General features: G+C 52.4%; 2 protein-coding genes and 1 long non-coding RNA gene across 6 annotated transcripts in view; 1 reads left to right on the forward strand and 2 right to left on the reverse strand.

Moving 5' to 3' along the window:
• On the forward strand, positions 1–19,043 carry LOC116601003. The gene is made up of 3 exons (XR_004289882.1): positions 1–99; positions 343–455; positions 18,932–19,043. It is a non-coding gene; the product is annotated as an uncharacterized LOC116601003 (long non-coding RNA).
• Positions 8,149–13,316, reverse strand: LINGO4 (leucine rich repeat and Ig domain containing 4). Of its 2 annotated transcripts, none has more exons than XM_032361561.1 (2): positions 13,165–13,222; positions 8,149–10,659 (listed from the first exon to the last, which is right to left on the reverse strand). In XM_032361561.1, the coding sequence occupies exon 2, from the start codon at positions 10,621–10,623 to the stop codon at positions 8,842–8,844; it is 1,782 nt and encodes a 593-aa protein (XP_032217452.1). In that variant the 5' UTR covers positions 10,624–10,659; positions 13,165–13,222; the 3' UTR covers positions 8,149–8,841. The 2 variants fall into 2 exon arrangements, with proteins under 2 accessions (XP_032217452.1, XP_032217451.1); XM_032361560.1 differs by having other exon boundaries at positions 8,210–10,636; positions 13,165–13,316.
• RORC (RAR related orphan receptor C) overlaps positions 13,421–26,272 on the reverse strand; it is a 24,353-nt gene continuing 11,501 nt past the window's right edge. Inside the window, exons 3-11 of one of the 3 annotated variants that reach the window (XM_032361565.1) lie at positions 24,429–24,514; positions 23,942–24,083; positions 22,226–22,738; positions 21,870–21,991; positions 20,824–20,956; positions 20,583–20,654; positions 20,252–20,362; positions 18,833–18,942; positions 13,421–15,537 (exon numbers count right to left, since the gene is read on the reverse strand). In XM_032361565.1, coding sequence (XP_032217456.1) covers positions 15,376–15,537; positions 18,833–18,942; positions 20,252–20,362; positions 20,583–20,654; positions 20,824–20,956; positions 21,870–21,991; positions 22,226–22,738; positions 23,942–24,083; positions 24,429–24,514 — 1,451 coding nt within the window. In that variant the 3' untranslated portion in view covers positions 13,421–15,375. Of the gene's footprint in view, positions 15,538–18,832; positions 18,943–19,059; positions 19,140–20,251; positions 20,363–20,546; positions 20,655–20,823; positions 20,957–21,869; positions 21,992–22,225; positions 22,739–23,941; positions 24,084–24,428; positions 24,515–26,272 lie in introns of those variants that run through there. The other 2 variants (XM_032361564.1, XM_032361566.1) reach the window with 2 other exon arrangements.

The raw sequence follows: 26,272 nt of genomic DNA on the forward strand, positions 1-26,272 counted from the left end.
GCGGAATCCTGCCCGCCCACCTCTAGTCCAATTACCGAGGAAGCTTCAACGTCCCCTAATCTGGGGGAAAAAATCAGCGCTCCTGAGTCTGGGACCAAGGTGCGAGGGCGTGGAATCACGCATGCTTGTCACCGTTCGCAAAAAATTAGTGCCTTTGTACAAAGCTAGTGTCACCGACACCCCAGTTACCGTGGGGAGAGCAGCCTCCTGACCGGCGATGGCGATGCTCCGCCACTTTTCCTCTGTGATCTTTTTGCCTTGATTGGTCCTAATACTGTGGAAGGGACTCAGGAGGCATGGAAAACATTTTTTTTTTTTTTTTTTTTTTTTAACATGAAACAGGCTCGGTAGAGATGGAGAGGTTGAGGGGAAAGAGGTGCTCGGAGTGAACAGATGATGAAGACGGACACGGCAGCTGGGGAGATGGAGAGGGACCCGAGTTGGAGCGCCCCGTGGTAAGGGAGCTACGGGTAGTGCGGGCGTCAGGGGCTCGCCCTTACCTAGGGATTGAGGGGAGCGTGTTGGCGACTGGAGCAAAGGCACAGCTGGGGGCCCCGTTCTGTGCAGCGCGGCAAAGGGGGTGGGCTTTCCCAGGCGGCGGTTTCCTTGGGGAGAGGGCATTCTAGGCGCTGTTCCGGACCGTGGACCGTTAAGGACGGTTGGGCCCTGCTACCGCCGTCGGGCGGGCTGGGAGCCTCGCGAGCCGGACCCCGCACTCCCCCAGGCTCACCCGGGGACGCGGGGCTGGACGCTCCTCGTAACGTGGAGGTCTTTGGCACTATCTTTTGTCGCTCTGGCTCACGATGAGCACTCCGTGCGTGTTGAAGGAGCGCCAGATGGTATCTTTGGTCAAGTAGAGCGATGCCTTTGGGCCTCAGGTTTTCGCTTTGTATTAATTTTTAAAATGTACATTTTGAGTAAGTAATACACATTCTACAAAATTCATAGACTTTAACGGTTATTACGGTGAATAAGGTCTCTCTTCCCTCAGGAGGCAACCAGTTTTACTACATTCTTGTATTTTTTTTCCCACAAGATTCTCTCTCTCTCTCTCTCTCTTTTTTTTTTTTTAAGATTTTATTTATTTATTTGACAGAGATCACAAGTAGGCAGAGAGGCGGCGGGGGGAGGGGGTGGGCGCGAAGCAGGCTCCCAAGCAGGGAGCCCAATGCGGGGCTCTACCCCAGGACCCTGGGACCATGAACTGTGAGTGGAAGGCAGAGGCTTTAACCCCCTCAACCACCTAGGCACCCCCACAAGATATTCTATAGTAAATATGTACATATATTCATATATATATATTTTTTTTCTCAGTTGATAATTTATTATCCGTACTGTTCTTGCCATTATATAGCCTAGATAGCTTACCAGCACAGCATATGTATGTGCTTCATAGTTTCACAGTAAGACTGAGGGATGTATTAAGATATGTTTAACCAGGGGTGTCTGGGTTGCTCAGCCGGTTAAAGCCTCTTCCTTCTCTCAGGTCATGATCCCAGGGTCCTGGGATGAGCCCCACATCAGGCTCTCAGCTCGGCGGGGAGCCTGCTTCCCTTCCTCTCTCTCTGCCTGTCTCTTTGCCTACTGGTGATCTCTGTCTGTCAAATAAATAAATAAAATCTTTTTTAAAAAAAGGCATATTTAACCAGTCCTTTCACATTAAATTGATACCCAAGTATACTTCATCTGGCTGATGTTTATCTGTATAATAAATCCTAAGCCTAGCTTGTGTTCTCAGACTTCCGTCCTCACATTCCTGGCCCAAAGCCCTCCAGTTTGGCAATTCTGGAGCCACAATGCAGCACTCTGCCTGTCCTCCAGAAGAAAAACTTTGCCATATGGGGCTACCGAGAAACCCCAAATGATTATCTTTTGCACGCCACTTGACTGTACTGAAATTATACAGCCTATGTGGGCACTAATGCCCTGTCTGGCACAGCCTGAGCGCAGACCTCCTGAACGACACCTAGAAAGCTGGCCCCAAACTGAACACATCCGACACGTAACGGCCTTAGGTTGTCATCTCTTCCCAACCTGCTTTTCAGACTTCAGAACCTAGACCTTATCTCCAATCACTGCCCAGAGGTGAAGTGATGCAGAAATAAGAACTCCTCCTTCCCCAAGGCAAGAAACCTTGTGGTTGGCATGTTGTCCAACGTTCAGTGTAGGAGAAACCTGCATGCTCAATGAGGCCCCGCCCATGATTGAGGGCCGCCTTGGGCACAAACGCGCATTGTGACCGCGCATTGTGACCCTAAGCGTGAGTCCCCTATTCAAGTAACGCCTCTCATTGGCTGGAACAAGAGCCCTCCTACGGGGCTTGCCATATCCATAGGCCCCCAGGCCTAACCAGAGGGTGGGTATTACAGTTGTCTGTACCCAGTGTTCTGCTCTAGAATCGCTCAATTGGGGGGACACATGATGCAGAGAACAGGACTCCTCCCTTCCCACAGAATGACCCCAATCTCTTAGGAGCTGGGCAAATCACCAGAGAGGGAGACTCTTCCACGCCCCTGATTCCACCCCTACATTAAACGACCATCGTAAATACAACACTCCTATGTCTTTTTACTTTGCTTATGGTGGTATTTTTGCTAGGCAAATATTTTTATGTATTTGAATTTATCACTATTTTTAAATAACTTCTGGTTTCCTATATTTAGAAAAGCCTTCTACCAAGATTATTAAGAAATTCTCCAGTGTTTTTAAAAAATACTTTAATCGTGTCTTCTTTTGTATGTAAATATTCTCCTGGAATTTATTTTGGTGTAAAAGTGTGAATAGATAACCAACTTAGCTTTGTTTTATTCATCTCTACTTATTGAATGAACCCGTATTTCCTCCTTTTTTTTTTTTTTAATTCTACCTTTATAAGACCCAAATTGCCATATGTATTCAAGTCTGTTTCTGGATTTTTTGTGTTCTATTGATCTCTTTTCAATTCTAGTACCATACTGGTTTTTTAAAATTAATGTACATTATATATTTTCTCATCCAAATTTTAAAAATTGATGTATAATATACATATAGAAAAGTGCACAGATGAAAAGAATACATTTTTTAAAAGATTTTTATTTATGGCAGAGAGAGATAGCGAGAGGGAACACCAGCATGGGGGAGCTGGAGAAGGAGGAGCCCAATATGGGGCTCCATCCCAGGATGCTGGGATCATGACCTGAGCCGAAGGCAGACTCTTGACAGCTGAGCCACCCAGGCACCCTGAAAAGAATACATCTTGATGAATTTTCAAAAAAGTAACACATTTGTGTAACCAACACCAGATCAAGAAACAGAACATTATCACTCAAAGCCACCCTTGTGTTCCTTCTCAGTCACTACTCCCCTCAAGGGAGTAGTGGGCTCTTTTGATTTCTAATAGCACAAACTAGTTTTGCCTCTTTTTGTTTTCTGTATAAAGAGAATCAAACAATATGTACTTATTTATGTCTAGATTCTTTTGTTTGGCATTATTTTTGTGAGATTCAGCTATATTGTTGTGTGTAGTTTTAGTCCATTCATTCTCATTACTGTGTAGTATATTGCGAGAATATACCCCAAGGTACTTTGTGATTGTACTGTTAATTTTATTTTGATTGGAACCACATATTGTTAGTTTACCCAAGGGAGAATTGTATTTGTCATACAGAATCTTCCTACATACCCATCTAAGCCATTGGTGTTCTGTCAGCAGCATTTTAAAGTATTTGTCATATAGACTTTACATATTTCTTGTTAAGATTATTCCTCAGTATTTGACTGCCTTGATTGCAGTAGCCACGTTTACTTTTTTAAAAGGTAAACCAGTAGTTCAGACCTAAGCAAGAATAACCATTGTTGCTATAAAAAGTACAGGCCTGCTTTATGGACCCATTATCTTCTAGTTCCAATAGAGGTGGTAGGCAAAAAGGATATGAAGTGGAAGTCCAAAAACGAGGATTACAAATTAACCACAGGAGGAATTTCTTAATCAGAACAGCAGAAAACCAGGTGTAATCCCTTTCCACAGAAATTTTTTGAAGGAGTGTTGACTTCTAATTAACTTTTAATTGGCTGAACAGAGAGGTTGGCAGTAGAAGGGACAGGTTTAGGTGAGAGGATTTCAAACTCTCAAATCCTATTTGGGATTTGTCATCTCATGCACCCCTCCAAGAGCCCGAGTCAGGATTGAAAGATTGTGTTATGAGGCTGGGATTGAATGAATTGCAATTTCTGTGTCCTTACCTTCAGTTTTGAAGAGTCTGTCCTCTTCCCTTGAAGGGTCTTCCCTTGAAGGGTGCAGGAGTAGGTGATACCAGTTAACATAAGGTCTGGGTTTTCCAGAGCATTCAGTGAGCAGGTGTTTCCATTCAATAAGCTAAGCAGGAAAGTGGACCTTAGCTAGAAGGCTGGGCAGTGAGAGGTTCTCAAAGGCAGTAGCCTGGTTCCAGAGCCTTTCCTGCTTACAGAGTTCCCTTCTTGGACAACAGGCAAGTAATCCAGGCATACAATATTCAGCCAGCTGGGTTTTTAGAAAACAGCATTCATTTCTCCCTTTGTCTGTTGTAGGAGTTACCCCATCCTCCCCCATGACTCAAGGCTCTGCATCTGAAACTAGTAACCCAGAGGGCGGGCCTAAGTATCCCCAATTATGCTGTGCTGCTCTTTAGTCTTTAGAGCAGATGGATGAATTGTGGCAGGTGTCCTCTACTTCTCTGGTCTCCACCACTCAGCTCTATGTCTTCCTACTTAATTCTCCTTACAGAGCAATTTGGAGGAAGAGGACTCAGGAGTCCCTGATTTCAAATGCTCTCCATCCTGAATCACCACCACACTCTCTTCTTTGGGCAAAATTCCCTCCCCACCCCGAACTCTCCTGCCTCCCACTGAGAGATGGAAGCTGGTGGGAGGAGGGGAACAAAGGAGAGGAGAAGCTGCCCTGACCTGTGCTAACATCCATTCTGTGCCATAGTCCTTCCCAGCCTTTCTCCTTGCCTATGATGGACCCTAGAGAGTATAGGCTTGTCCTCAGCCTTCCCTGCCCCTGCTTCTGATGGCAGAGCTTCTTCACCTGCCTTCCATGGAGCCTGTGATGGTTTCAGGGTGACTGAGGACAATCTATAAACATTTTTTTCATAGCTCATTCCAGGCATTCTCAGAGGGGTCTGTGACTCCAAAAAAGCTGTGGATCATTGCCTTGCAGGGCTTTCATCATTGAATCCGGGATCCAGCATAGCATAGGAAATAGAGAAATTGGAATGTGTCAGGGACCAAAATGGGGAGTGCCCAAATGCTGCCCGAGTATTTAGGGGCCCAAGTTTCTCTCAGCTTAGGTGAGACCATGTCTGAAATGGAAGAGAGGAGAGTGGGAGAATGAGGTAATCTCAGGAAGGTTCTGTCAAGCAGGGGTGGGCAGAAGGTAGACCTTCTGGTTGTTCTACTATACTAGAAATTACTGAGCAGCCTCTCTATAACCTAAGAGGTTTTTGACATTAGAACCCAGAAAAGGAGGAAGTCTGAAGACTCCAAATTTTGAGAGGCTCTGTTGCTGGCACCTAGGATTTCAGTTCAGACCATTTGATCCATGGAATTTCTGCCCCTTTCTGCCAGTCCCTGGAGCAGAGGCAGCCAGGACATTTGGAGAGGGAACTGAGAAGAAAGGGTAACAACCAACCAAACAACTCCCAGCTTCTTGAGTCAGGCGCCTTAGTTCCTGAAGGCAGGGGAGGACCAACAGCTGGCTGTGTCCCCCTAAGGGACTTGTTCTGAGTGGTGGGGTGGAAGAGGAGCCAGGTCAGACCCTTCCATGGAGAGGCCCTGGGGAGGGGTCAAAGGAGCAGGCAACGACTAAAGCAGCATACTTAATGGGAAGCATTTGGGTTTTGATTCCCGACAACCCCGAGTTCAAAACCAGCTGCCTCGGGGCGCCTGGGTGGCTCAGTGGTTAAGCCGCTGCCTTCGGCTCAGGTCATGATCTCAGGGTCCTGGGATCGAGTCCCGCATCAGGCTCTCTGCTCAGCAGGGAGCCTGCTTCCTCCTCTCTCTCTCTCTGCCTGCCTCTCTGCCTACTTGTGATTTCTCTCTGTCAAATAAATAAACAAAACCAGCTGACACACACACACCCCACCCCACCCCCCACCCCCCCCCGCCCCCCGCCCCCCGTGCAGTCACACCTGGGCTGAGGGCAGCCTCCCCAGGCAGGTAAGATAAGGAACTGGCTTGCTGGTGATTGGACAAGCTGTGGAAGTGCTTATCACCGTGACCTTGCCACATCAAAGAGCTTTAGGAAAAACTGTGTAGGGAAAACAAGGGGTGTTAGTGGGCGGTAGTTCCACGGGCATTTTCCTCAGGCTGAACGTGCTTCTCGAGGGCTACATTTAAATATTAAAACTGATACTTGATTTAGTTATTGGAAAACTTTTAATATATTTGGAACAACGTGGATGTGTGAACCCCCCTTTTCAACAATGACTTTTATGAAACCTATGAACAGCTCGCATCTTTCTGGGAAAATTTAGTGATTGAATTGAGATTTGCTATAAGTGTAAAATAGACACTGAGTTTCAAACATGTAATATGAAAACAATAATGTAAACTATTTCATTACTAATTTTCATATTGATAACATGCTGAAATGATAATAGTTTGGGTGCCCTGGGTTCAATAAAATATAGTATCAAAATGTTATGGTATCTTTGCTTTTTCTTATGGTTCTTTGCTTTTTCAACGTAATACGAGACCATCTGAAATTACATGGGTGACTCACATTCTCTTGCCTTTGGGCAGTGCTGTTGTAGAGACTGTGGGACCCGGGGAGCTGCATCGTCTGCTCTAGGGCACGTCATCTGTTCCCCACTGCTTCTGGGGGCTTTCCAGAGATTTGTCTGCACAGCAATGCTGCTTCTGCCCTCTTCTGCATTGCAGAGTGGGCAACTAGAGTGAGGACCTCTAGTACTAGACCCCCAAGTCCCAACCTACTAACCTGTGCATGGAAGATTTTGGAGGGGAAAGGGCTGTGCCAGGGAAACCTTTCCGGTGCCTTACAAACTGGAGAGGGGCAGTTGCTAGGATGTGAGAGAATTGGGTTGGGGTTTGGGGGAATGAGGTTGGAAGCTCAGGGATAACGTTTTCTCAAGATTGTTGGATTTTTCAGCCTCACTCCCCAGCCTGCTGGGTTCTTACCTCTGGTCCACTCTCATATCCTCATTGGGCCCCACTGAAGAGCTTGCGTGCTGGTCAAGTCTGGCTGCCTCCTGGAGGGCACCTGCTCCCCTCTTGGTCAGGGACAGTTTGAGCTGGGAATCTTCTAATTAGTGGAGTCTCCTCGAAGCAAGGACGCGAGCAGAAGGAATTGCTAGGAGGCTCATGATGCTTGCATATTGTGGGGTGGTTGGGGGCTCTTGAGGGCAGAGGGGAGCTAAGGACACTGAGCAGATGCTGCTGCAGAGAGAGGCTCCCTAGGGCCACATGACTCCCCACTTCTCAGTCTCTCCTCCCTGCCCCTCCTCTCCCTTCACTCCTCCCCTTCTGATGATGCTGGTGCTGCTGCCTCTCAAATCTCTCCTTTTCTCTGGTTCTGCCTTGCTTTCTCTTTGAAGCACACTCAGAGGCAGTCAGCAGCTCCTCCCACCCCTCCTCTGTACCTGGGATCTCTGTTCAGTAGTGACCTCTATCCAGAGACAGCTTCCCACTGGGGCTGCACTAAACAGGAAAACAAGGGGCACCTGCAGAAAGGTAGTGGAAATTAACTAGGCAGCCAGAACCTGCTGCTGCCTCTTTCCTCTGCTTTTCACTACAGTGTGTGGTGCCTCTTCCTGCCTCTTTTCTCCAAGCCTGGTCCTGCTGGGTTCTGGGACTCTCTCCTAGCACAACTGCAGATCCTTGCTTTCGTTGGGCATTTTCTAGGAGTTCCCTTTATACTTTTCCTCCAGGGAACCAGGGATCTGTGATTGGGAGATCATGATTAGGAGACCCCAATAAGAATGAGAAAGAAGTGAAGGAGCTGGGTGTCCTAGGCTGGTATTTCTGCAGCAGCTCTCTTGGAAGGTGGAGGACCTCTCCTTCTCCAGCTGCACAGATGCAGAGGACAGGGAAAGGGCTGAAACTGAAATAGATAGGAGTCTCTGCAGAACATCTCTGGTCCTCCTTCTGTGTCAAGCCTGTATATCAGGCAAGCCCATTGGGATACATGCTCAGTGGGCAGGCAGAAAGGGTAGGAAGGGAGAGATTTGCTAACAATGAAGGGGGAAAAAGAGTGAAATAAAACTCCCGATATCACACTTCATTTAGGCTGCAACTGTCATGGCCATTTGGCAGCAAGTTTAATGATGTGACAGATGGGACAGGTATTGGAGGCTCATGCAGACATAGCGCCAATGTGTAGTGTGACCTCCCCCCACCCCCACCACCGCTATCGCACATTCACATCTTCCTACCCTAAGGTCCCTGGCCCTAGTTCGTTGTGCCTGGGGAGGGGACAGAGCAGAAAAAAAGAGGGAGACTGCCTGGTTGAGGAGCAGAAACACAGAAGGAAGTGGCACTTCCCAGCCCCACCTCTGCAATAATCTCATAGCTGTGGTTGGCAGCTGGTAGTGATTGTTAAAGGGCATAAGTGCGAGCAAGTAGACTGGAGCCTTGGGGATGTTTCCCGCTTTGTTGGGGGAAGGGTGGTTGGGGAGGGCTGGGCTGACTGCGGATCTGTATCTTCTGCTCCCTGGGGCCCTCAAATTGCAAAAGCAGGGGGAGGCAGACCATCCTTAGCTGCTGGCACAAGGCAGGCGAGTGTTGGACTAGCTTCTGGTCCAAGGAGCCTTGGTTTTCTTCCGTTCTGGTATCTTGGCTGGAATTCCACCATGGAAGGAAAGGTCAGAAGAGCTTGGCAGTGACCCGGTTACCCCCAGAGTTCTTATCCCCAGAGGGCCGAGGGGCCACAAAGTCAAAGTTCGTGTGATGTTTGACCCGGCCTTTGCCCTTGCTCCAGAGGGCAATGAGGCCAAAGCAGAGGGTCACGGAGGTGAGGAAGGGAAGGAAGCCCACTGCCAGCACCATAGCGACCCCCCTGCTGTCTAGGAAGAAGGGCCCTGGGATAGCTGGCATGGTGATATTGGGGTCAGAGAGGGTGCCGTTTGGCGGTTCCACTTGGATTACTTCTAGCCAGGTCTTCAGGGAGTCATTCCCAGCAACATTGCTGACCACGCAGATGTAGGCTCCCCTGTCCTGTAGCTGCACTGAGCGGATCTCCAGCGTCCCATCCTCTAGGACCCTCACTCTCCCAGCCCTTCCCAGCCAAGCCCCCTGTGGCCTCATCCAGGAGACAGTTGGGGCTGGGTCTCCGTCTCCGGAGCACGAGAAAATGGCATGCCCCCCCTCCTCTGCCATGACCCATCGCGGCCCAGACTTTCGGATCAGGGCTGGTTTGCAGGTGAAGTGCCCTGGAGGTAGGATGTCTGAAAACTCCCTCAGGCTCTTCCCCTGCACATGCCGGGGGCCTGCACAGGCTGGGGGCGACGCGCCAAAGTCCAGGCGGCGGCGGAGCCGTAGCAGCCAGAGGAGGCGACAGTCACAGGTCAGGGGGTTGCCGGACAGCCTCAGGGTGACCAGTTTGTCTGGAGCAGGGAAGGCTGTCTCCTCTAGGGTCTGAAGAGCGTTATCTGCCACATCCAGGAGGTGGAAGGCGGTCAGGCCGTGGAAGGCATGGGCAGCGATGGAGGTGAGGCATGCGCCAGACATGCGGAGCTCCTGGAGCCGCACCAGAGGACTGAGCCTTCGGGCTGGGATGGCTGAGATGGGGTTCTGAGATAGATCCAGGACCCTGAGGAAGCTCAGGTGATGGAGCGCTTGGAAGGGCACGGAGCTCAGATTGCAGCGGGTGATGGCCAGGTTGCTAAGATTGAGCCCTGCCAGGCTCCCAGGCTCCAGGGCCTCTAGAGATGGCCAGTGGTGGATCTCCAGCTCCTTGAGCTGCCCCAGGCCCCGGAGTGCCCCGGCTGGCAGCCTCCCAATGTCCAGTTCTCGAAGCCTGAGGGCCACCAGTGTCGGGAGGCGGGCCAGGGCTGGGCCAGGCACTGTGCTGAGGTTACAGCGCTCCAGTGTGAGGGTGCTCAGCTTGGCCAGCCCTGCAAAAGCTCCTGGAGCCACAAACACCAGGTGGTTGTCCCCCACCTCCAGCTGCTGAAGGCTGCCCAGCTCCCCAAAGGCTCCGTCAAGGAATAGGACAATCTGGTTGAGGCGAAGGTCCAGCAGCCTGAGGGCTGGTAGGCCTGAGAAGCTCCCAGGCCCCATGATTCGTAGCCGATTGCCCTGCAGCCTCAGGGTGAGTAGGCTTTGGAGGCCATGGAAGGCTCCGGGTTCCAGGCTGGACAGCTGGTTGTAGCTGAGGTCCAGCTCCCGGAGCAGGCCCAGGCGGGAGAGCATGCCACGCTGAAGTCCCCACAGGCGATTCCCACTCAGGTCCAGGAGCTCAGTGTCCAGTGGGAGTCCTCCAGGCACAGCTTCCAGTCGCCGATGGGCACAAAACACTGCCCGGGGCTGTGAGGCGCAGTCACAGACAGCAGGGCACCCACCGCAGCTCCCTCCGGGCAGAAGGAACAGGAACAGGAGAGGGGGCCAAGGGGGCCAGGCTCGCTTTCGAGCTGTGGCCATGGCCATACCCTCTTCAGTCCTGGAATAGATGATGATATGGCCCTTTATGGAAAGTGACTTCAGGTGATGGTGACCCCAGCCTTCCCTGGGCCTCCTTAGAGGAGAGAGAGATGGAGCTATCTGTCTCAGCATTGCCAGCGAGTAGGGTGGAGACCCGGGAAGCACCACCGGTGGACCACTTCCTTGGGTACCTCCTGGGCCTCCTCTTCAGAGAATCTCTATTTTCCTCCTGCCCCTAGCCCTGGACACCAGGCCAAGTGCTTACTGGCTCATGGAACCTTAGTTGAGCCTGATTCCAGTGGGGAAAGTTTCCTGTGGATGGGACAGGAAACAAGGAAGTAACTCTGAGTCTTCCTGTATTGGGTTTTTCCTGTATCTGTGAGATCCAGGAATACCTCTGGTCCCTTCTCCCTGATACTTGTTCTCCCCAAGCCCTGCCCTCTCACTCTCTGCTGACCCTTGTTCTCCCGTGTTATCTGCCCCAGATTTTCCCCCCTAGCTCAGGGGGAATCACATCCTTGGATTAAGATTGGAGTGAGGTCCTCACCTTGACTGAGTCCTCCAAGTCTGGGAAACCTGCTCAGCTCTGCTCCCCCAGGCTGCAATTATTGCCCCTCTGCCCTTCTCCAGTCTGGCCTGGGGCCCTGAATGAGCAAGATCCAATCTCCCTGAAATGCCCGTGTGGACAACAGCCAAGCTGCACCTCAGCCACAATATAGGTTGCAGGGGGCACTTGAGTCCCTCACAAGAACCCTAAGGGTGATCCCCTAGTGGCTGACACTGGGGTATGTGAGGGACCCAAGGGATGCCCAAGTTTTGAGGTCGTTGCTTGGTCCTTAGTCTCAGGCTTCTCTTCTTTTCCTCCTCGATGGTGTTTTGATTTAGTCCAAGGTGTGAGTCTGAGGGAGCTCTCTTGTCCCCTTTGGGCTCAGCTGTCCAAGTGATACACAGGAGACAGGTGTGAGCCAGGGATGCCTAGACAGGTGAGAGACAGCACCCGGCCCGTTGCTGTGGGTGGGGAGTGTGCGAGCCCTTGGCTGGCACAGCGATTGCTGGGGGAGGCCGTGTGCAGAGCCTTTGGACTGCAAGTGAGTTTTCTGGGAACCGAGGGCCTCGGCAGAATCATGATGATGGTGGGCAGAATGGCCACCAGGGAGTGATCGAGGTGCTAGAGGAGAAGGGGCTGGTAGATGGTGAACTCACCTTCAGCTTCCCCTGTTCAATGTCAACAGGGCATTGAACAAGGGAGGGGAGGTATTGGAATTGGCAAGTGAGGGCTAAAGAGATGGGACTAGAGAAAAGTGATGCTCCCTGGATGTCAGTCTGCCTGGGTTTCTTTCTAGCTGCGGATCCAGATGGCCTTTGGGGCTTCAGGCTGTCTGGGCCCTGCAGGGTCAGTTTTCTCCCACACGTCCCATTTTCTCCCATGTGGAACTTAGAAGAGGCAGTTTAAGAGATGGTAGGACTTCTTCCCATTCGGGGGGGATCACATCCCTGGATCCTGATTGAAATGAGGCTTCACAGCCCCCCTTTAGAAGGGCTGTTCTGGTGGCGCTTCTGCTGTGGTAGTGGGAAACTGAAGATCAGAGAGGCAGAGGGAGGCAGGACACTGTCCCCAGGCTTGGGATGAGAGATAAGTGCATGGGGCAGGCCAGGGATGCTTCTCAGTCTCCTCTTGTCCCTAGGTATTTCTGGCATGGGACAGATGTGTCCCAGTGTCCCTCATTGTCCCTGTGCCTGTTCTGGGAAGTCCACCCGACAGCTAGCTCTTTATCACAACTGCTGCAGTTCCTGCTCATCCTTTTTGCTGTGCATTCAGCAAAAGTGCAGTGAGGCATGTAACCCAGCTTCCCTTCCTCCTACTCCTGTGAGTTTCCTCTTGGTCCCCAAAGCCTGCTGGGCCAGGGGCTGGGGGATCTGGGGACAACCCCTTTTCTTTATTTTTAAGGTGGCTAATTTAATCACAAACTTCCCTTGCCAGTCTCCATGGCTACAGGACTGGCTTCCAGCCACTTTTGCAGGAAGAAATGGGTGTCAGAACCACTTATTTCTCTAAATGGGGTGGGGTCTGGGGCAGCATCTCTTCAGGGAACAGGAAAATTTCTTCTTGCGTCTATGTGGCAGTCCAGAAACACATCTGAACCTGGATTATCCCTTTTAAAGCAGACCTGACCGAGGTGTGGGGACCTGCATGGGGAGAGGGCTCTTGGTGGAAAGACTTCTGGAATTTCCACACTGAAATGTGGGAAAAATCCATCCCAGAGGTAGAGGAAGCACTGGGGAGATGGACGGAGGTCTCCTTAGAGTCCTTCCCCACAGGGGCCTCTGGGACATTTTAGTTTTCCCATTGAAGTCCAGTGGGGCCAAGATCAATGGCTGACCAGAGCCAGGAGGGGAAGAGAGAGGGGGGGCTGGGGACAGTTGGTGGGGAGGGACAAGAGGGGCACAAACCCTCCAGCCTGACAGGCATGTTGGTCTAGCCATGTCTCTGAGAATGCTATAGAGAAGGGCAGCTGCAGCCTTGGGACAAGGGGTGGGGTCACTTACCGGAGAAGCTGGAGGGCAGCATCAAGTTGGACATTGCATCTATCTGGGGCTGGGGGCCGTCCCATTCAAGCTGCACCCCAGGGCCGGGGTGGGGGCTGGCTGTACCTCTGGGTATGTCTCACTCCTCGCCGCCTGCCACCCGCTGCCCGCCCGCCCGCCTGCCCACTGTGGCTGCTGTCGCTGCTGCGGCCGCTGCTGCCAAGACCGAGGTAGAGAAAAGAGCCAGAAAGCATTTCTCCTTTTTTTTTTTTTTTTCTCCTCTCTCTCTTTTTAAACCAGGCGAGAATGAGTCTGCAGCAACCCTGTTGGTGCAAAATAAATAAATAAAGCAACCAGGGAGGGCTGCAGCAAGCGCCACTACAGGAAGGTGAAGGGGTGGGGAGCGCACAGGGAGACTTTGGGGTCCAGGAGGGGTCAGGAGGTAGAGGCAGCCAGCAACTCGAAAAGGTCTCTTGTGGACATCCTGACTCCCCCCTGGGGAGCTCTGGGGCCCAACACCCTCCTCAGGGTTGTCTTTTAGTCTCCCAGATGCAGGGAGAGTCTGTGCAGCCTCTCAGTCTTAATGTCCCCCAGGGGTAGCATTTTGTGGGGAAAGTTCTCAGTCCGGAACATCTCCCATGGGGCTTAGTTTGAGACTCCTTCGGTGGGGGTTCCTCAGCAGCAGCTCTCAGGCCTCCCTGGAGGGCTGTGCAGAGTGGGGGCTGCAGTCCTCCTGATGTTCATGGGTCGCTGCGTTAGAAACCTGGGTCTCCCCACAGGAATGAGACAGGAGAGCAGCTTGTCTGTAATCAGATTTAAGAACCCCTGCCCCTGTCCCTGCCACACATACCTATGGGCTTTAAAGTCATTTTATGAAGAATAGCACAAGTTGGGGTTTATGTTTAGCTGACTAAAACCCTCCCCTGAGAGGAACACAACACCCCCACATCACTGGCTGTTTATCCCTCAGAGGAGGGCTCACAGTGATTTGTAAAGCCAAGAGAAGTTCTGTGGCATGATCACAACTAGACACACAGGTGTCTGTCCTGTTCCCTGGTCTCCCCCCTGCTGGAGTTGGGGTGAAATGACGTCTATTTCCTTTCCACACAATGAAGGATGACTCTTCCAGGGGTTTGTCTGTGGGCATCTGACTGACCAGTATCCAATCATCTCTTCTTCTTTGGGGTTTCTTATGCTGACAACTGGGGCTGGGATTGAGTTTGGGCCACCCCAGGTCTAAGGTTTGTGGACTGGTAAACCATGAGAATGTTCTAGGGTCCCTCAAGATTGGGACTCTTTCCCTGAGACCACTAATTACCTCTGAGCTGTGACCTCGAGGAAATCATGTTAGGTTGAATGTGTCTACAGAGGTAGAGGTAGAGAATTGCAGTTTGAGTTTGTGAGTGTGTGTTTTCTTGTATGTGGATGTGTGTCTCTCCTCAGATTTGTGCTGACGCCTGAAGTCTATTTCTAAAGTGCACAGAAGTGGTTTGAGTTCTAACTATCTGTGATGTTCTTGGCCTCCAATTGTATCCTATCCCTGTACCCAAATGCCATAAAGAAATTATCCCAGCCCCTTACCCCCATTCCATCCGTATTCTCCACATAACTCGTTTTTTTTTGTTGTTGTTGTTGTTGTTTGTTTTTTAGTTTTTAAAGACCCTGGGAAAAGGGCAGGGTGCCCAACCATTTCCTTGCTGAGCTAAGAGACAGGGGGAAACAGAAAATCTAAAGATTTGGATTCATGTTATGTACAGGTTCTCCTGGGCTTCAGCCATCAGTCTCTGAGCTTGACATATTTCACCAGCCAAAGCCCATGGGGAAATGCAATGAGGTATTTTAAAGTCCTATTCTTAGCTTCTGAGCCCAGAGGTGAGTTCTATTCATCCAGGGTGTCCTGGATCTGCCTAGTGTCCTGAGGACACCATGGTCCTTCTGGAGGTCCTTATGTGCCACCCGAGGCCTCTCAGAAGCTGGGGGTGAAGGGTCATGGGAAAGGAGACACAACAAAGCTGAGGCTGGAGATGGTGTTCCTTCATCGCCACCCTCTGGCTCTTGGCCCCACTGCCAGGCAAGCCTTTGGGGGAAAACCAGTCTCAGCAACTGCACACCCCTCAAGAACAGGCAGGGACCACCCTCCGGGGGCACAGGTAAGAAAAATGTGAAGGTGGGATGAGATCCGGGAGGAAGGCCAGTAGGCTGTAGGGAAGGGAAAGGAGTCCCTCCTCCAGGTCACTCGGACAGGCCTTCAGGTGACTCAATTTCAGTGCTGAAGAGTTCCTTGTAGAGTGGAGGAAAAGCAGCTTGGACCACAATGGGGTGGAGATGCTGGAAGGTCTGCAACTTTTCCACGTGCTGGCTACACAGGCTCCGAAGTTTCCCCTTGGGTGGCAGCTGGAGATGGGTTAACAGGGGAGGAGGGTCAGTACTCTGACCTTCTCCCCAGAGCAAAGATGTTCTCTCCTCCCTGGGCTAGGGCAGCCTGCCTTGCTTTCCCCCTCTGCACTTGGCACTGGAAGAGGGACTTGGTAAGAGTTCATCACAGGGGGGTTATGTTCAGGAAACCGGAGGCAAGCAAGGGCTGCTGCGGGACAGGTGCGTGTTTTCTGAGTGAACCGCCCCCATTACATTCCTGCTATTCCTAAAATGAACCCTGGTGAGTACTCTAATTCGCACTATCTGCTCTTAGAAGAGTGATGCCCTGCAGCTCTGTTGTAGTCCATCACATGCCCCTGGGACCTTACTTGATGCTGTTCTCCTCACCTGGAATACCTTTCTTTTTTTTTTTTTTTTAAAGATTTTATTTATTTATTTGACAGACAGAGATCACAAGCAGGCAGAGAGGCAGGCAGAGAGAGAGGAGGAAGCAGGCTCCCTGCTGAGCAGAGAGCCCGACGTGGGGCTCGATCCCAGGACTCTGAGATCATGACCTGAGCCGAAGGCAGTGGCTTAACCCACTGAGCCACCCAGGTGCCCCTGGAATACCTTTCTGATTCTTCTTTGCTTGGCTAAACTTCCTCACTTTCAAGTGTCCCCTCCTCTGGGAATATTTCCCTAACCTGGATGAGGTGCCTTTCCTTTGGGCTTCCCTCTGTGTAGTAGCACTTAAACCCATTTTAGGAAAACGGTCTAATTTGTTTGCCTTCCCACCCTAGCTAGGTTTAATTTCCTTAGGTAGGGTCTCTCCTTGTCTCCCTCTCTCCGTCTCCCTCTCTGTATCCTCTGTTCCTGTCATAATGCTTGGCACATGACAAATGCTCAATACCTCTCTGAATTATAAACGGTTTCCAAGCAGGTACCCAACACCACCAGTACCAGTACTCAGCCAGAGGGGAACAAAAGAGGCCCAGAGACCCATGAGGAGACACAGGCAGGGAGACCTCACTGGAGAAAGGCTGAAAAAACCAACCTCTGCAGCTTCCGCTCACTAGCTGCTCCCTCTTCCCCCCACTTAGTTTCCTAGGAAAGGGGCAGTCAGAGAAGACCAGGCACATAGATCTCTTGATATCTCTTGGATTCATAGTCTTCTCATTTCTGCTGGTTTAGTCTGAGTTTGTCCAGACTGCCATAGTAGCTTCATCTGCCATCCGTTCATCACTAACTGTTGAGAACCTACTCAACTAGGCACTGTGATGGGCTATGGTGATATGTCACTGGATAAAATAAAGTATAATAAAATAAAATATCTAGCTTTATTAAATGCATATTCTAATGAAGGATCCAGAAAACAAATATATAATAAGCTTGAGAATTTCTTTAAAAACAGTACTGCCGGCGGGACGCCTGGGTGGCTCAGTTGGTTAAGCAGCTGCCTTCGGCTCAGGTCATGATCTCGGCGTCCGGGGATGGAGTCCCACATCTGGTTCCTTGCTCTGTGGGGAGCCTGCTTCTCCCTCTGACTCTGCCTGCCACTCTGTCTGCCTGTGCTCACTCTCTCTCTCTCTCTCTCTCTGACAAAATAAATAAAATCTTTAAAAACAAAACAAACAAAAAAAAACAGTAGGGCCGGGTGAGGGGTGGAGGGCTTTTTGCCTCAGGCGGTCAGGGAAAACCTCTCCAGAATGAAGAGATGGAGCCATTTGGAAGACTGGGGAAGAACTTTCCGGGCAGCGGGAACAGCAGATACAAAAGCCCTGAGATGCATGTGTGTGTGATGTGCTGAAGGAATGGCAAGGAAGCCAGAGCTGCTGAACAGGTAGGTGACTGAGGGGTCGGTGGGAGGAGAGGAGGTGAGAAAAGAAGTCGGGGTCATATCATGCATGAGGCCAGTGAGCCGTGACAGACTCTCGGATTGCCTCTCAGCAGGATGGGTGGCTACAGCAGGACTGAAACCTGTGCTAAATGGCTCTCCTGCAGGATGGCCTAGCGAGGCCTGGGGGGCCTAACAGGCCACAAGAGAACACTTGGGGGTTAGGTGTGATGGTGGAGGGTTTGTATTCTGAAGGTGAAGCCAACCAGATCTGCTTTCCAGCTGCGCTCCCAGGCTCTAGTCTCTCCTTCCAATCCGGCCGACCGGACTTGAAGTTCTTTCGGACTTAGAATGTTGTGTAAGTCATCTCTATCCTCAGCACCTAGCACTCATTGTGCCTGGCACATAGCAAGGGCCCATTGCTTGAACGATTACATAAATTGTTCCTCTACGCGGGTTCCAAATTAAATTGCCTAAATAATAGCTCTGATGATATCATTCCTCTAGCCTTCGGAGCTCTCCATTGCCTGGAAATAAAGCCTTCATTCTTTAATATGGCACTGGAAGTCCTCTCTGATTTGCTACCTGACCCAATTTCAAGACTGTCTTCTGTTACTTCCCTGCCCTCATCAATGCCAGCTCTCAATCTGACACGTTAGAATGTACCACAGCTATTCCCCATATATGTGCTATTTTGCCTCCTTATTTTTGCCAGTGGTTCCCACAGCCTGGAATGCTTGCCCCACCCCCATGAATGTCTGTTAAAATCTGACATACTTCATTGCCAACCTTAAATGCCACCTTCCTCGGAAGCGTTTATGACCCACTCCTTTTACCCCGAATTATTTTTAATTCCTGTTTTATGCTGTAATAACATTCCCCCACTATCTCTTATCGAAGTAACCTATGAGTGGTACGGGGATATGGTAGCAGAGCACTGGGATTAAATCTTACATTTATTACTTACCAATCGTGCAAACTTGGACTAGTTGCTTAAGTCTCTTCATCACTAAAAGGAGGTTTTAATACCTGTCCTGTTGACTAAGCTGCCCTGAGGATGACTGCACGTCTGGGACAGCAGCATCTTGTTAATTGCATTACTATTGTATCACATACCGTAGGCTACTCTATATTAGAGTCACTGGTATACGAGCCTCTTTGTACCAGACCAGAAACGCCCGGTGAGGGCAAGGACGGCCTCTTGGGATCTTTCCATTCCACAGTGCCTTACACAAACAGGTGCTGGGTGAGTGTGGGCTATATTAAGCCAAATTATTTCCTGGTAGTCCCTCCCAATTCCAGGTTCTCTTAACCTTCTGTCTCTATGCACATGGAAGCGACATCTCATCCCCTTGGTTCCCGAGCTGCTGCAAGCTCTCTTAACACAACATGGCACTCAAGGGCTTCCTACCCCCAACCTTGGAGCCTGGCCCTCGCCAGTCCTGGGGGCCCTGCTCCTGCACTGGACCTGACCTCCTCCACCTCAGGGACGGCTCTTACCTTAGCCAGAATGCCTTGGCGGTGAGTCTTGTAGAGATGGTGATGAAAAGCCAGCTCCAGGTTGTGCTGCAGCTGTTCTACTTTCCTTTTCTCTTGCAGCCCTGGCCGGTCTGAAGGAGGGCATGGGACCATAGTGAGAACAAGAAAGAACACGGACGTTAACGGCCCCCAGAAGGGTGTATCAGTTTGGACATCTGTGCTGGATAGTGGCCTTCTCAGCTGAATGTGTACGCACGTGCATGTGCATCCTGGTTTGGTCATGAGAAGCTCTGGAGCCTGGGGCTTGGCTAGCTGTCTACAAGGAAAGCTGGGGAGAGATGAAATGGATAAGGACATCCAGTCTCCTGGGGAGCCTGGGTGGCTCAGTCAGCTAAGCATCTGCCTTCGGCTCAAGTCATAATCCAAGGTCCTGGGACCAGGCCACGCATCTGTCTCCCTGCTCAGTGGGGAGCCTGGTTCTCTCTCTCCCTCTGCCTCTCCCCCTGCTCCTTCTCTCTCTCTTGCCTTCTCTCTCTCAAATAAAATCCTTAAAAAAAGTAAAGACATTGAATCTCCTGACTCCAAGCAGCCTTCTCCCTGGTACCCTGATATTTCACATAGCCCATTCAATGCTTGGATTCCACTATGGGGGGAAAAATGAGAGGGAGCCCTGTCTGAAGTGGCCCTGCTGAAGCCTCCTAGGCCCAGCACTAGGGCCTCTGCAGCCATCTGGGGCTAATTTCAACAGACAAACCACCTTTTGCCCTGGCTCCATAAAACGGCCAGAAGTCATCTTTTAAGTCTTTATCTCTAGTTCGAAGGATGTGTCTAGGTCTCTACCCATTGGCAGAGTCAGACAACAGATAATTTTGATGGGCAAACTCAGGTTAGTAGCTCGACCCACTTCTCTTGAGTTCTCCAAATTCTTAGCCTTCCCCGGCTCAGCCCAGCCTGCTCTGTTCTGGGGGGTGGGCCCCCGAGTCCTGCCATGACAGCGCACGGTCCTCAACCCAGCTTACACAGAGCAGTGATCCCCACGCACATGGCAATCACCTGCGGGAGGCTATAAAAAATCCTGGTGCTCTGGCTCAGATCAATGACCTCAGAGTCTCTGGGAGTGGAGCCCAGGGAAGAATCACTTTTTTAAAATCTCCAGGTCATTCCAGTGTACGGCCTCACTGAACTGAGTGACAGGAGAGCTCAGGAGCAGAGGAAACTCTCCCTGGGAAGCGGCTTCCTCTCTTCCTCACGGCTCCCCGGCTCCCCACTTCTCCAAGCCCACCTTGGAGGGTGTTTCCCTCCCTGAGGCGCCTCTGAAATCTTCTCTCTGCTCTTTAAAGCCATTTCCCAGATTTAACCGCATTTGAAGGTCCAGGCCCTTCAGCATCCGTCTCACCCCAGCCACCTGCATGTCCCTCAGGCAAGCCCAGCGACACTCACTGGCATTGATGAGCACTAGCGCTGTGTAGAGAGCGATCTCGTCCTCAGAAAAGCGCAAGGAGCTCAGGGAGCGGGAGAAGTCAAAGATGGAGCTGATGAGCTCACTGCAGCCTGAGAGAGGGAAAAACTAAAGGATGAGCAAGGTAGATGAGGCCACTGCGCCCAAGGACACCCGCCCTCTTGGTGTTGGGAGCAGGGGGAGTGATTTGCCCTGAAAAGAGGGAGCCTGGGTCTTGAAGCTTTAGATGGACTTGCCATCCGATTCTGGTCTCTCTCATTTCCCCCTGCCCCTCACCCAAGGCTCGGAACAGCTCCATGCCACCGTATTTGCCTTCGAAAAAGACCGTGTGGTTGTCAGCGTTGTAGGCCCGGCACATCCTGACCAGCACCACTTCCATTGCTCCTGGAGAGGCGGGGGACAGGCGAGCAGGAGTCAGGTGGAGCCAGGGAGCTGGCTAGGTGCCCCTCCAGTGTCCTGCTTTCCCTAAGCCACCTCCCTCTGCTCAGCCCCACCTCACCCCACTGCATGCTCACTCCCCCTCCCTCCAGGCCTGCCCCCAGTCTCCGGGCACCTGCTTTGAGAAGCACAATCTGGTCATTCTGGCAGAGCTCCATAAAGCCTGAGAGCCTCTTAGCGAACTCCACCACGTACTGAATGGCCTCGGTGAGGCGGTGGGCACAGCGTTCCCACATCTCCCACATGGACTGCAAGGAAGGAGGAGGGTCCCACTGTAGCCTCGTTTATGACCCTGTCACCCTCCCACGCCCCTGGGAGCCCAGACTGATAAACTGCCGTCGTGAGGTTCAGAACTCCCATACTCTCCACTCTGGCATTTTCAGCCCATTCTCAGCACAGATGCACACTCAGGGTCAACTCCTGTCATTTGGTCCCACTCACTGAGCACCCACCAGCCACTGGCACCAAGTTAGCTGTTGTGGGGAAATGAAACAAAATTCTGAGATGCAGCTTTGCCCTCAAAGGGTTTGTGTTTTGTTGAGGTGAGAAGCACATACTGACCCCTCTCCCCGTAGAGACCTGTAGAGCAGGAAAAACTGAATGCCCAACGAGTGTTTTTTAGAACAGGTATGATAGGCAAGAGCATAAACTTTGGAGCCGGGTGGATCTCAGTGTGCCTGTGGCTCTGCTACTTTATGACCTGCGGTAAGTCTGTTGACTTCCCCAAGCTCAGTTTCCCAGTCTGTTAAATACAGAAATAAATGCCAGCCTCGTAGGTTGCTGTGGTGAGGGTGGAGGATCATTTCTGGGAAGCGTGCATTTAGCAAAGTGCCCGGCAGAGAAGGGGTGTTTAACAAATGGGAATCGGGGTTCTGTCTACTGCTATCACACAGAGGGGACGGGAAAGGAGAGTGTACTGAGGGCTGTACACACCAAGGTCTGGTTGCTGGCAGAGGTAGGATGAAGTCCAGGCAAAACATCAATAGGAGAAAAGGAAAACCTATCTATCTGCTACACATAGACGCATAAGCACACACACACCCCAGACTTGAAAGCAGGTACACACTTGTGTCTGTCTGCTTCGCCCCAGCCCACTTGCATGTGCAGGTAGCCATTTCTTACCCTCCCCCCAGCCCCTCCCACATGGTCTCCTGGCCTCACCTTCGTCTGGTAGCCGGCCACCTCCTCCCGGGAGAAGATGTTAGGGCGCTGCCTTAGCAGGTCCTCTAGCCGCAGCTGACACGTCTCTCGGTAGGACTTACAAACGTTCTGCACCAGGTGCTCTGGGGACAGAGGAAGGCACAGGCTTCTTCTCAGCCAGCTGCGACCCTACCCATACTCTTTGGGTATGCCCTTGGCTTATCCTTGGCCTGGCCCACCCCTGTTCTACCTCCCACCCCTAGGCCCCTCAGCTCCCTGGGGCTCATGTTTGGTGTACACAGGGTGCTGACTAGGGCCCTTCTCTTGGAAGCCCCTCCCTCATCATCCCTAACCCTCCCCGCCACCCCATTGCTCACCAGTCTCTGTCAGGGAGGCATAAGGCCCCTCTGGGGCGCTGTGGAAACTGAGGCTGCAGTAGCTGTCCGGACCCTTTCCTGGTTCCTCAAGCCCAGGATGCCCGGCATCCTCAAAACGAAGTCCACATCTGTCAGGGCTCAGCTGGCTGCCTGTGCTGTAGAAGCCCTTGCCAGTCTCAGCCTTGCCCCGCTCAGGGCTGTATTCCAGGTGGTATGAAGCCCCGTCAGGCCCGGCCTTGGCCAAGCTGCTGGGGTAGGAAGACTCGGAGCCCGGGGCTCTCAGGAGGCCAGGGGGGCAGGCCGCGGCCTCAGGCAGGTCAGGTGAGGAGCCCTGGGGCAGCTGCCCATCAGGGAGCCCTATAGGGCAGGCGAGGGGGTCGGCCTCCTGACCCCCCGCTGGGGGGGTCTTGGCCACCTGTCCCCGCTGCTGCTGTTGCTGCCGCTGAAGCTGTTTCTGCACCTCGGCGTGCAGGCTGTCCCTCTGCTTCTTGGACATGCGGCCGAACTTGACAGCTGAAAGAGGTCGGGGATCAGGAGTTTTCAAGGCAGGAGCTCAGGGTACAGGACAGCATCGACAGGCATTTTGATCATTACAGAATTCACTTGCTGTTCCCTGAATAGCTGGCTCCAAGCAGAGCTTCTCCAGTGTGGCCTAAGAACCTCCCCTGGGGACCCCCACTTTTGCTTAAGAGCCTTTCCACCTCTTGCAGGTGTTTGCCGCGGGCTATGTCCAGCCCAGTCTCCCAAGCAAACTCTCCCAGCTGGAAACCAGCTTCTGCTGGTAGCAGAATTCAAGCAGCAAGTCTGGACTGAGAAGTCTGACCTCCTGATGTCGGGGCTGGGGGTGGTCGAGTTGGGTGTCTCGAGCTGTATTGGGGTCACCTCGCCTGTCTAGGAGGGTCGGAGGAAGAGGAGAGCTGAGAACACAGGTCTCCCTGTGGTCAGGCCTGCAGGCTCCCTGGTGACCTAGATACTCACCACAGCCCAACCCAGGCTCCGCGGCTTGTTTCTGAACATCCTCTTCTGCTCTCTCTTTCCTGCCTTTTCGCTACCCCCCACACCCCTCCCAGGTGTGGGGGCACAGCCCCTCGCCCCGCCTGCCCCTCTGCACCCCTGCGTGTTTCCTTTCACTTTGTTATTTTGGGCGCTGAAAAGTGCTGACAGCCTCTTTCTGGCTCCTCCTCACCTCATGCCTCCCCCAACCCCACCCTGGGCTCCCTCTGTGGTGGTGATGGGGGGCTGCACTGAGGTGGTGGGCAAGGGCTGAGGAGAAAGGCCTCAGGAACTGCAGCCCTTACCCTGATGCATTCCAGGTGGTTCTCAGGCTGACTCTGGCTCCAGTCTTTAGCCACTGTCCCGTGTCCTAGCAAGGGGATGGGGGTCTGGGGGGATGGTGCTAGCTCCGGAGCCATGGGGCAGGAGGGAGTGTAGAAGCTGGATGGTAACTGGGCCACAGGCAAAGGAAGTAAGGAGAATCCATCCCAGAAAGAAGAAGTGAGGAGCCTGGGGCATTGGGGGAAGGAGGGCTGTTCTAGCAGAGCCTACAGTTGGGGACCACGAAGAACTTTGCTGAGGTGTACCCCCCAATGCGTGGCCAGCCCATGCCCCATGGATGGAAGGACGTTTCTAAGGGGCAACCTCTGCCTAGCACAGCAGGCCTGCCTGCCTCTTTGGAGACTCCAGGGAAACCCCAGGGGGCTGCCTGCTTGGCCTCACCATCTCGGGACATGCCCAGTGCCAGGCATTTCTGCAAGCGACAGTGCTGGCATCGGTTACGGCTGGTGCGGTCGATGGGGCAGTTCTGCTGGCGGGTGCAGGAGTAGACCACATGGCACTGCTGGCTCCGGCGGAAGAAACCCTGGGGAAGGCAGGCAGAGACCTCAGTTGCCCATCTCGGCCAACCCCAGCTCTGTCCCCAGGGCTTCCAGCCCAGGTTCTGACCCCAGCATTCCCAGACCCCATGACCGGTCCATTTTCTCTCCTCCCTTTCTTAGCAGAATTACGACTTGCCACACAGTCATGTCCCCAGATTACGGAGAGGCCCTCCCGAGTCAGGCACTGCTCCAGCAGCCCCCCAGCTGCCTCAGGAGACAGACCCAGTGTCAGAACAAATGCCACAGAAAGAGAACAAAGCCCACATCACCCCTTCTGTCCACCTTGGAAGAGAAACTGCGCGCGAGTGTGCCTGCTTGTGCATGCTCACCTTGCACCCCTCACAGGTGATAACCCCATAGTGGATCCCAGATGACTTGTCCCCACAGATTTTGCAAGGAATGACTTCAATTTGTGCTGAAAGAGAGAAGGAACAGTAGGTCAGCCCAGGGACCTGATCCGCCTCCTACCCTGCGCCTCTGGGCTGTAGATACAGGTACACGGTGCTTCCCCACCCTGCTCCGGCTTGCTCTACCCCGTCTTGCAAAATGGAAGAAGGGCAGTGCCAGTGCTGCCCTGCAAAGGGTCTGGGGAGGCCGTTTTCAGTTTCACGGGGCAACCTGGAGCTGTCTTAGCTCCATGGGGGCAGAAAATGCAGCTGCAGAGAGGACACCTGCTCCACCCTTGAAGTTGAAAAGCTCCAGTTGCCACCCTCCCTCCTGAGGACCTAGGAGTTCTTGCTGATTAACAACACCTGCTTCCCGCCCAGGGGCCTTCCTCTAGGCCACCCTCCCCCACCAGGCTTTGCTCCTATGGGCATAGGGTGAGACGTGGTGGTGGGGGGAGGAGATGTGGTACGTTAAGGCAGGAGGCCCCAGGGGACCAAATAGAGATGCTGGCCATGCTCTGGCTGTGCTCGGCTGGCAGTGAAGGCTCAGGGATGGGCTGGGCAGCGACCAGGGGCCAAGAGGACACTGAGTAGGACCCAGAGAGAGTAAGGAGGAGTGGGATGGAGCCCAGGAGAGGGCTCAACAAGCCAGGTCTGTCAGATACTGAAGATCCGGTCAAGAATCAAACAGGACGCTGAGGCCCCAGGCCCTGGAGCAGAGAGTGGGCAGCTCTGCGTGTGTGCGCCCATGAGAGTGCCTGTGTTTATGGGCCCAATCACATGCGCGCCAGTCATGAATGTTAACTGTGGCTGGGACTAGAGACCATCTCATGCAACCTTTGTCCTTTCCTTTCCTTTCCAGGTGGACAGATAGACCAGACAGGGTAAGGTGGTTGGCCTGGAGTTCATGCAGCTAGTTTCCTCCAGAGCTGGGTCTACACTCTATCTCCCCTGCTTTCTATTAAGTTGTTCCTTATACCTGGCTTTGGGGTCCATATGCCATCGGGCATGTATGAGGGTATGTGCACACATAAAAGGTACGTTTGTTTGTTAGCTAGCAGGCACAGTTGCCTGTTGGTGTGTTAGTGTTTGTTCATTGGCCAGTAGGGCCCCCGGCTGCCCACTGAGCCCATCATGGCCTTTCAGGGCTCCAGATTCTTCTCCTCTACTTTGCCCTATCCCTTTCAATGCCCAAAGCTCTCTACTGAGTTTCAGGGACCAGCAGTTGGGCTTCTCCCAGCTTATCTTTGAAGGGGAGTTGGGATTTCCACTATGTCAGGGGTTTTTATCCATCCCAAGGGGACAAGGGTCTCTTCTCTGCCGTGGGTGCCTTGCTGCCTCCCCTTTGAGCAGGCCAGAAAAGTGATCTAAGCCCCCAGCCCCAGGTCATCTCTGACTGGTCCCCAATTGTGTTCCACTGTGAGGGTCAGTGGAGGCAACAGGTTGCCTATAGGGCAAGCCTCTGTTCCGTTGAGCTTACCTCCGGCCCAGGCCTGGACCCTGGTCCTGCAAAGGGCCTCCTGATGTGAGGTGGGGAGGGGGATGGTGGCTTGCCCACCACCCCGTGGAATTTTGTTTCCCTCATCTTGAAACCATTGTCCCCTCAAGCCAACTTGGAGCTGAGTCAGAGTAAGCAGCTGCCTTCTCCTGGGGGACAAGGCCCATGGGTATCTGCAATTCCCTCAAGAGAAGTCACTTCTTTCCCCAATCTCAGCCCCCACTTGCCTGCCCAACATCCACATAAGAGGGTGTGATCATCATGGACAGATGGCAAGAGAGCCTTTCAG

The sequence above is a fragment of the Mustela erminea genome, chromosome 10 (genome assembly GCF_009829155.1).
Source record: "Mustela erminea isolate mMusErm1 chromosome 10, mMusErm1.Pri, whole genome shotgun sequence".
NCBI classification, from domain to species: domain Eukaryota; kingdom Metazoa; phylum Chordata; class Mammalia; order Carnivora; family Mustelidae; genus Mustela; species Mustela erminea.

What these genes read in the sequence shown, in the direction of transcription:
- LINGO4 (XM_032361560.1), bottom strand. Translation starts at nt 13,229, where the DNA reads ATGGGACGGCCCCCAGCCCCAGATAGATGCAATGTCCAACTTGATGCT. An exon ending in GCTGCCCTCCAGCTTCTCCG is followed by an intron (nt 10,637 to 13,164) that starts GTAAGTGACCCC and finishes CATCTATTCCAG; the next exon opens with GACTGAAGAGGGTATGGCCA.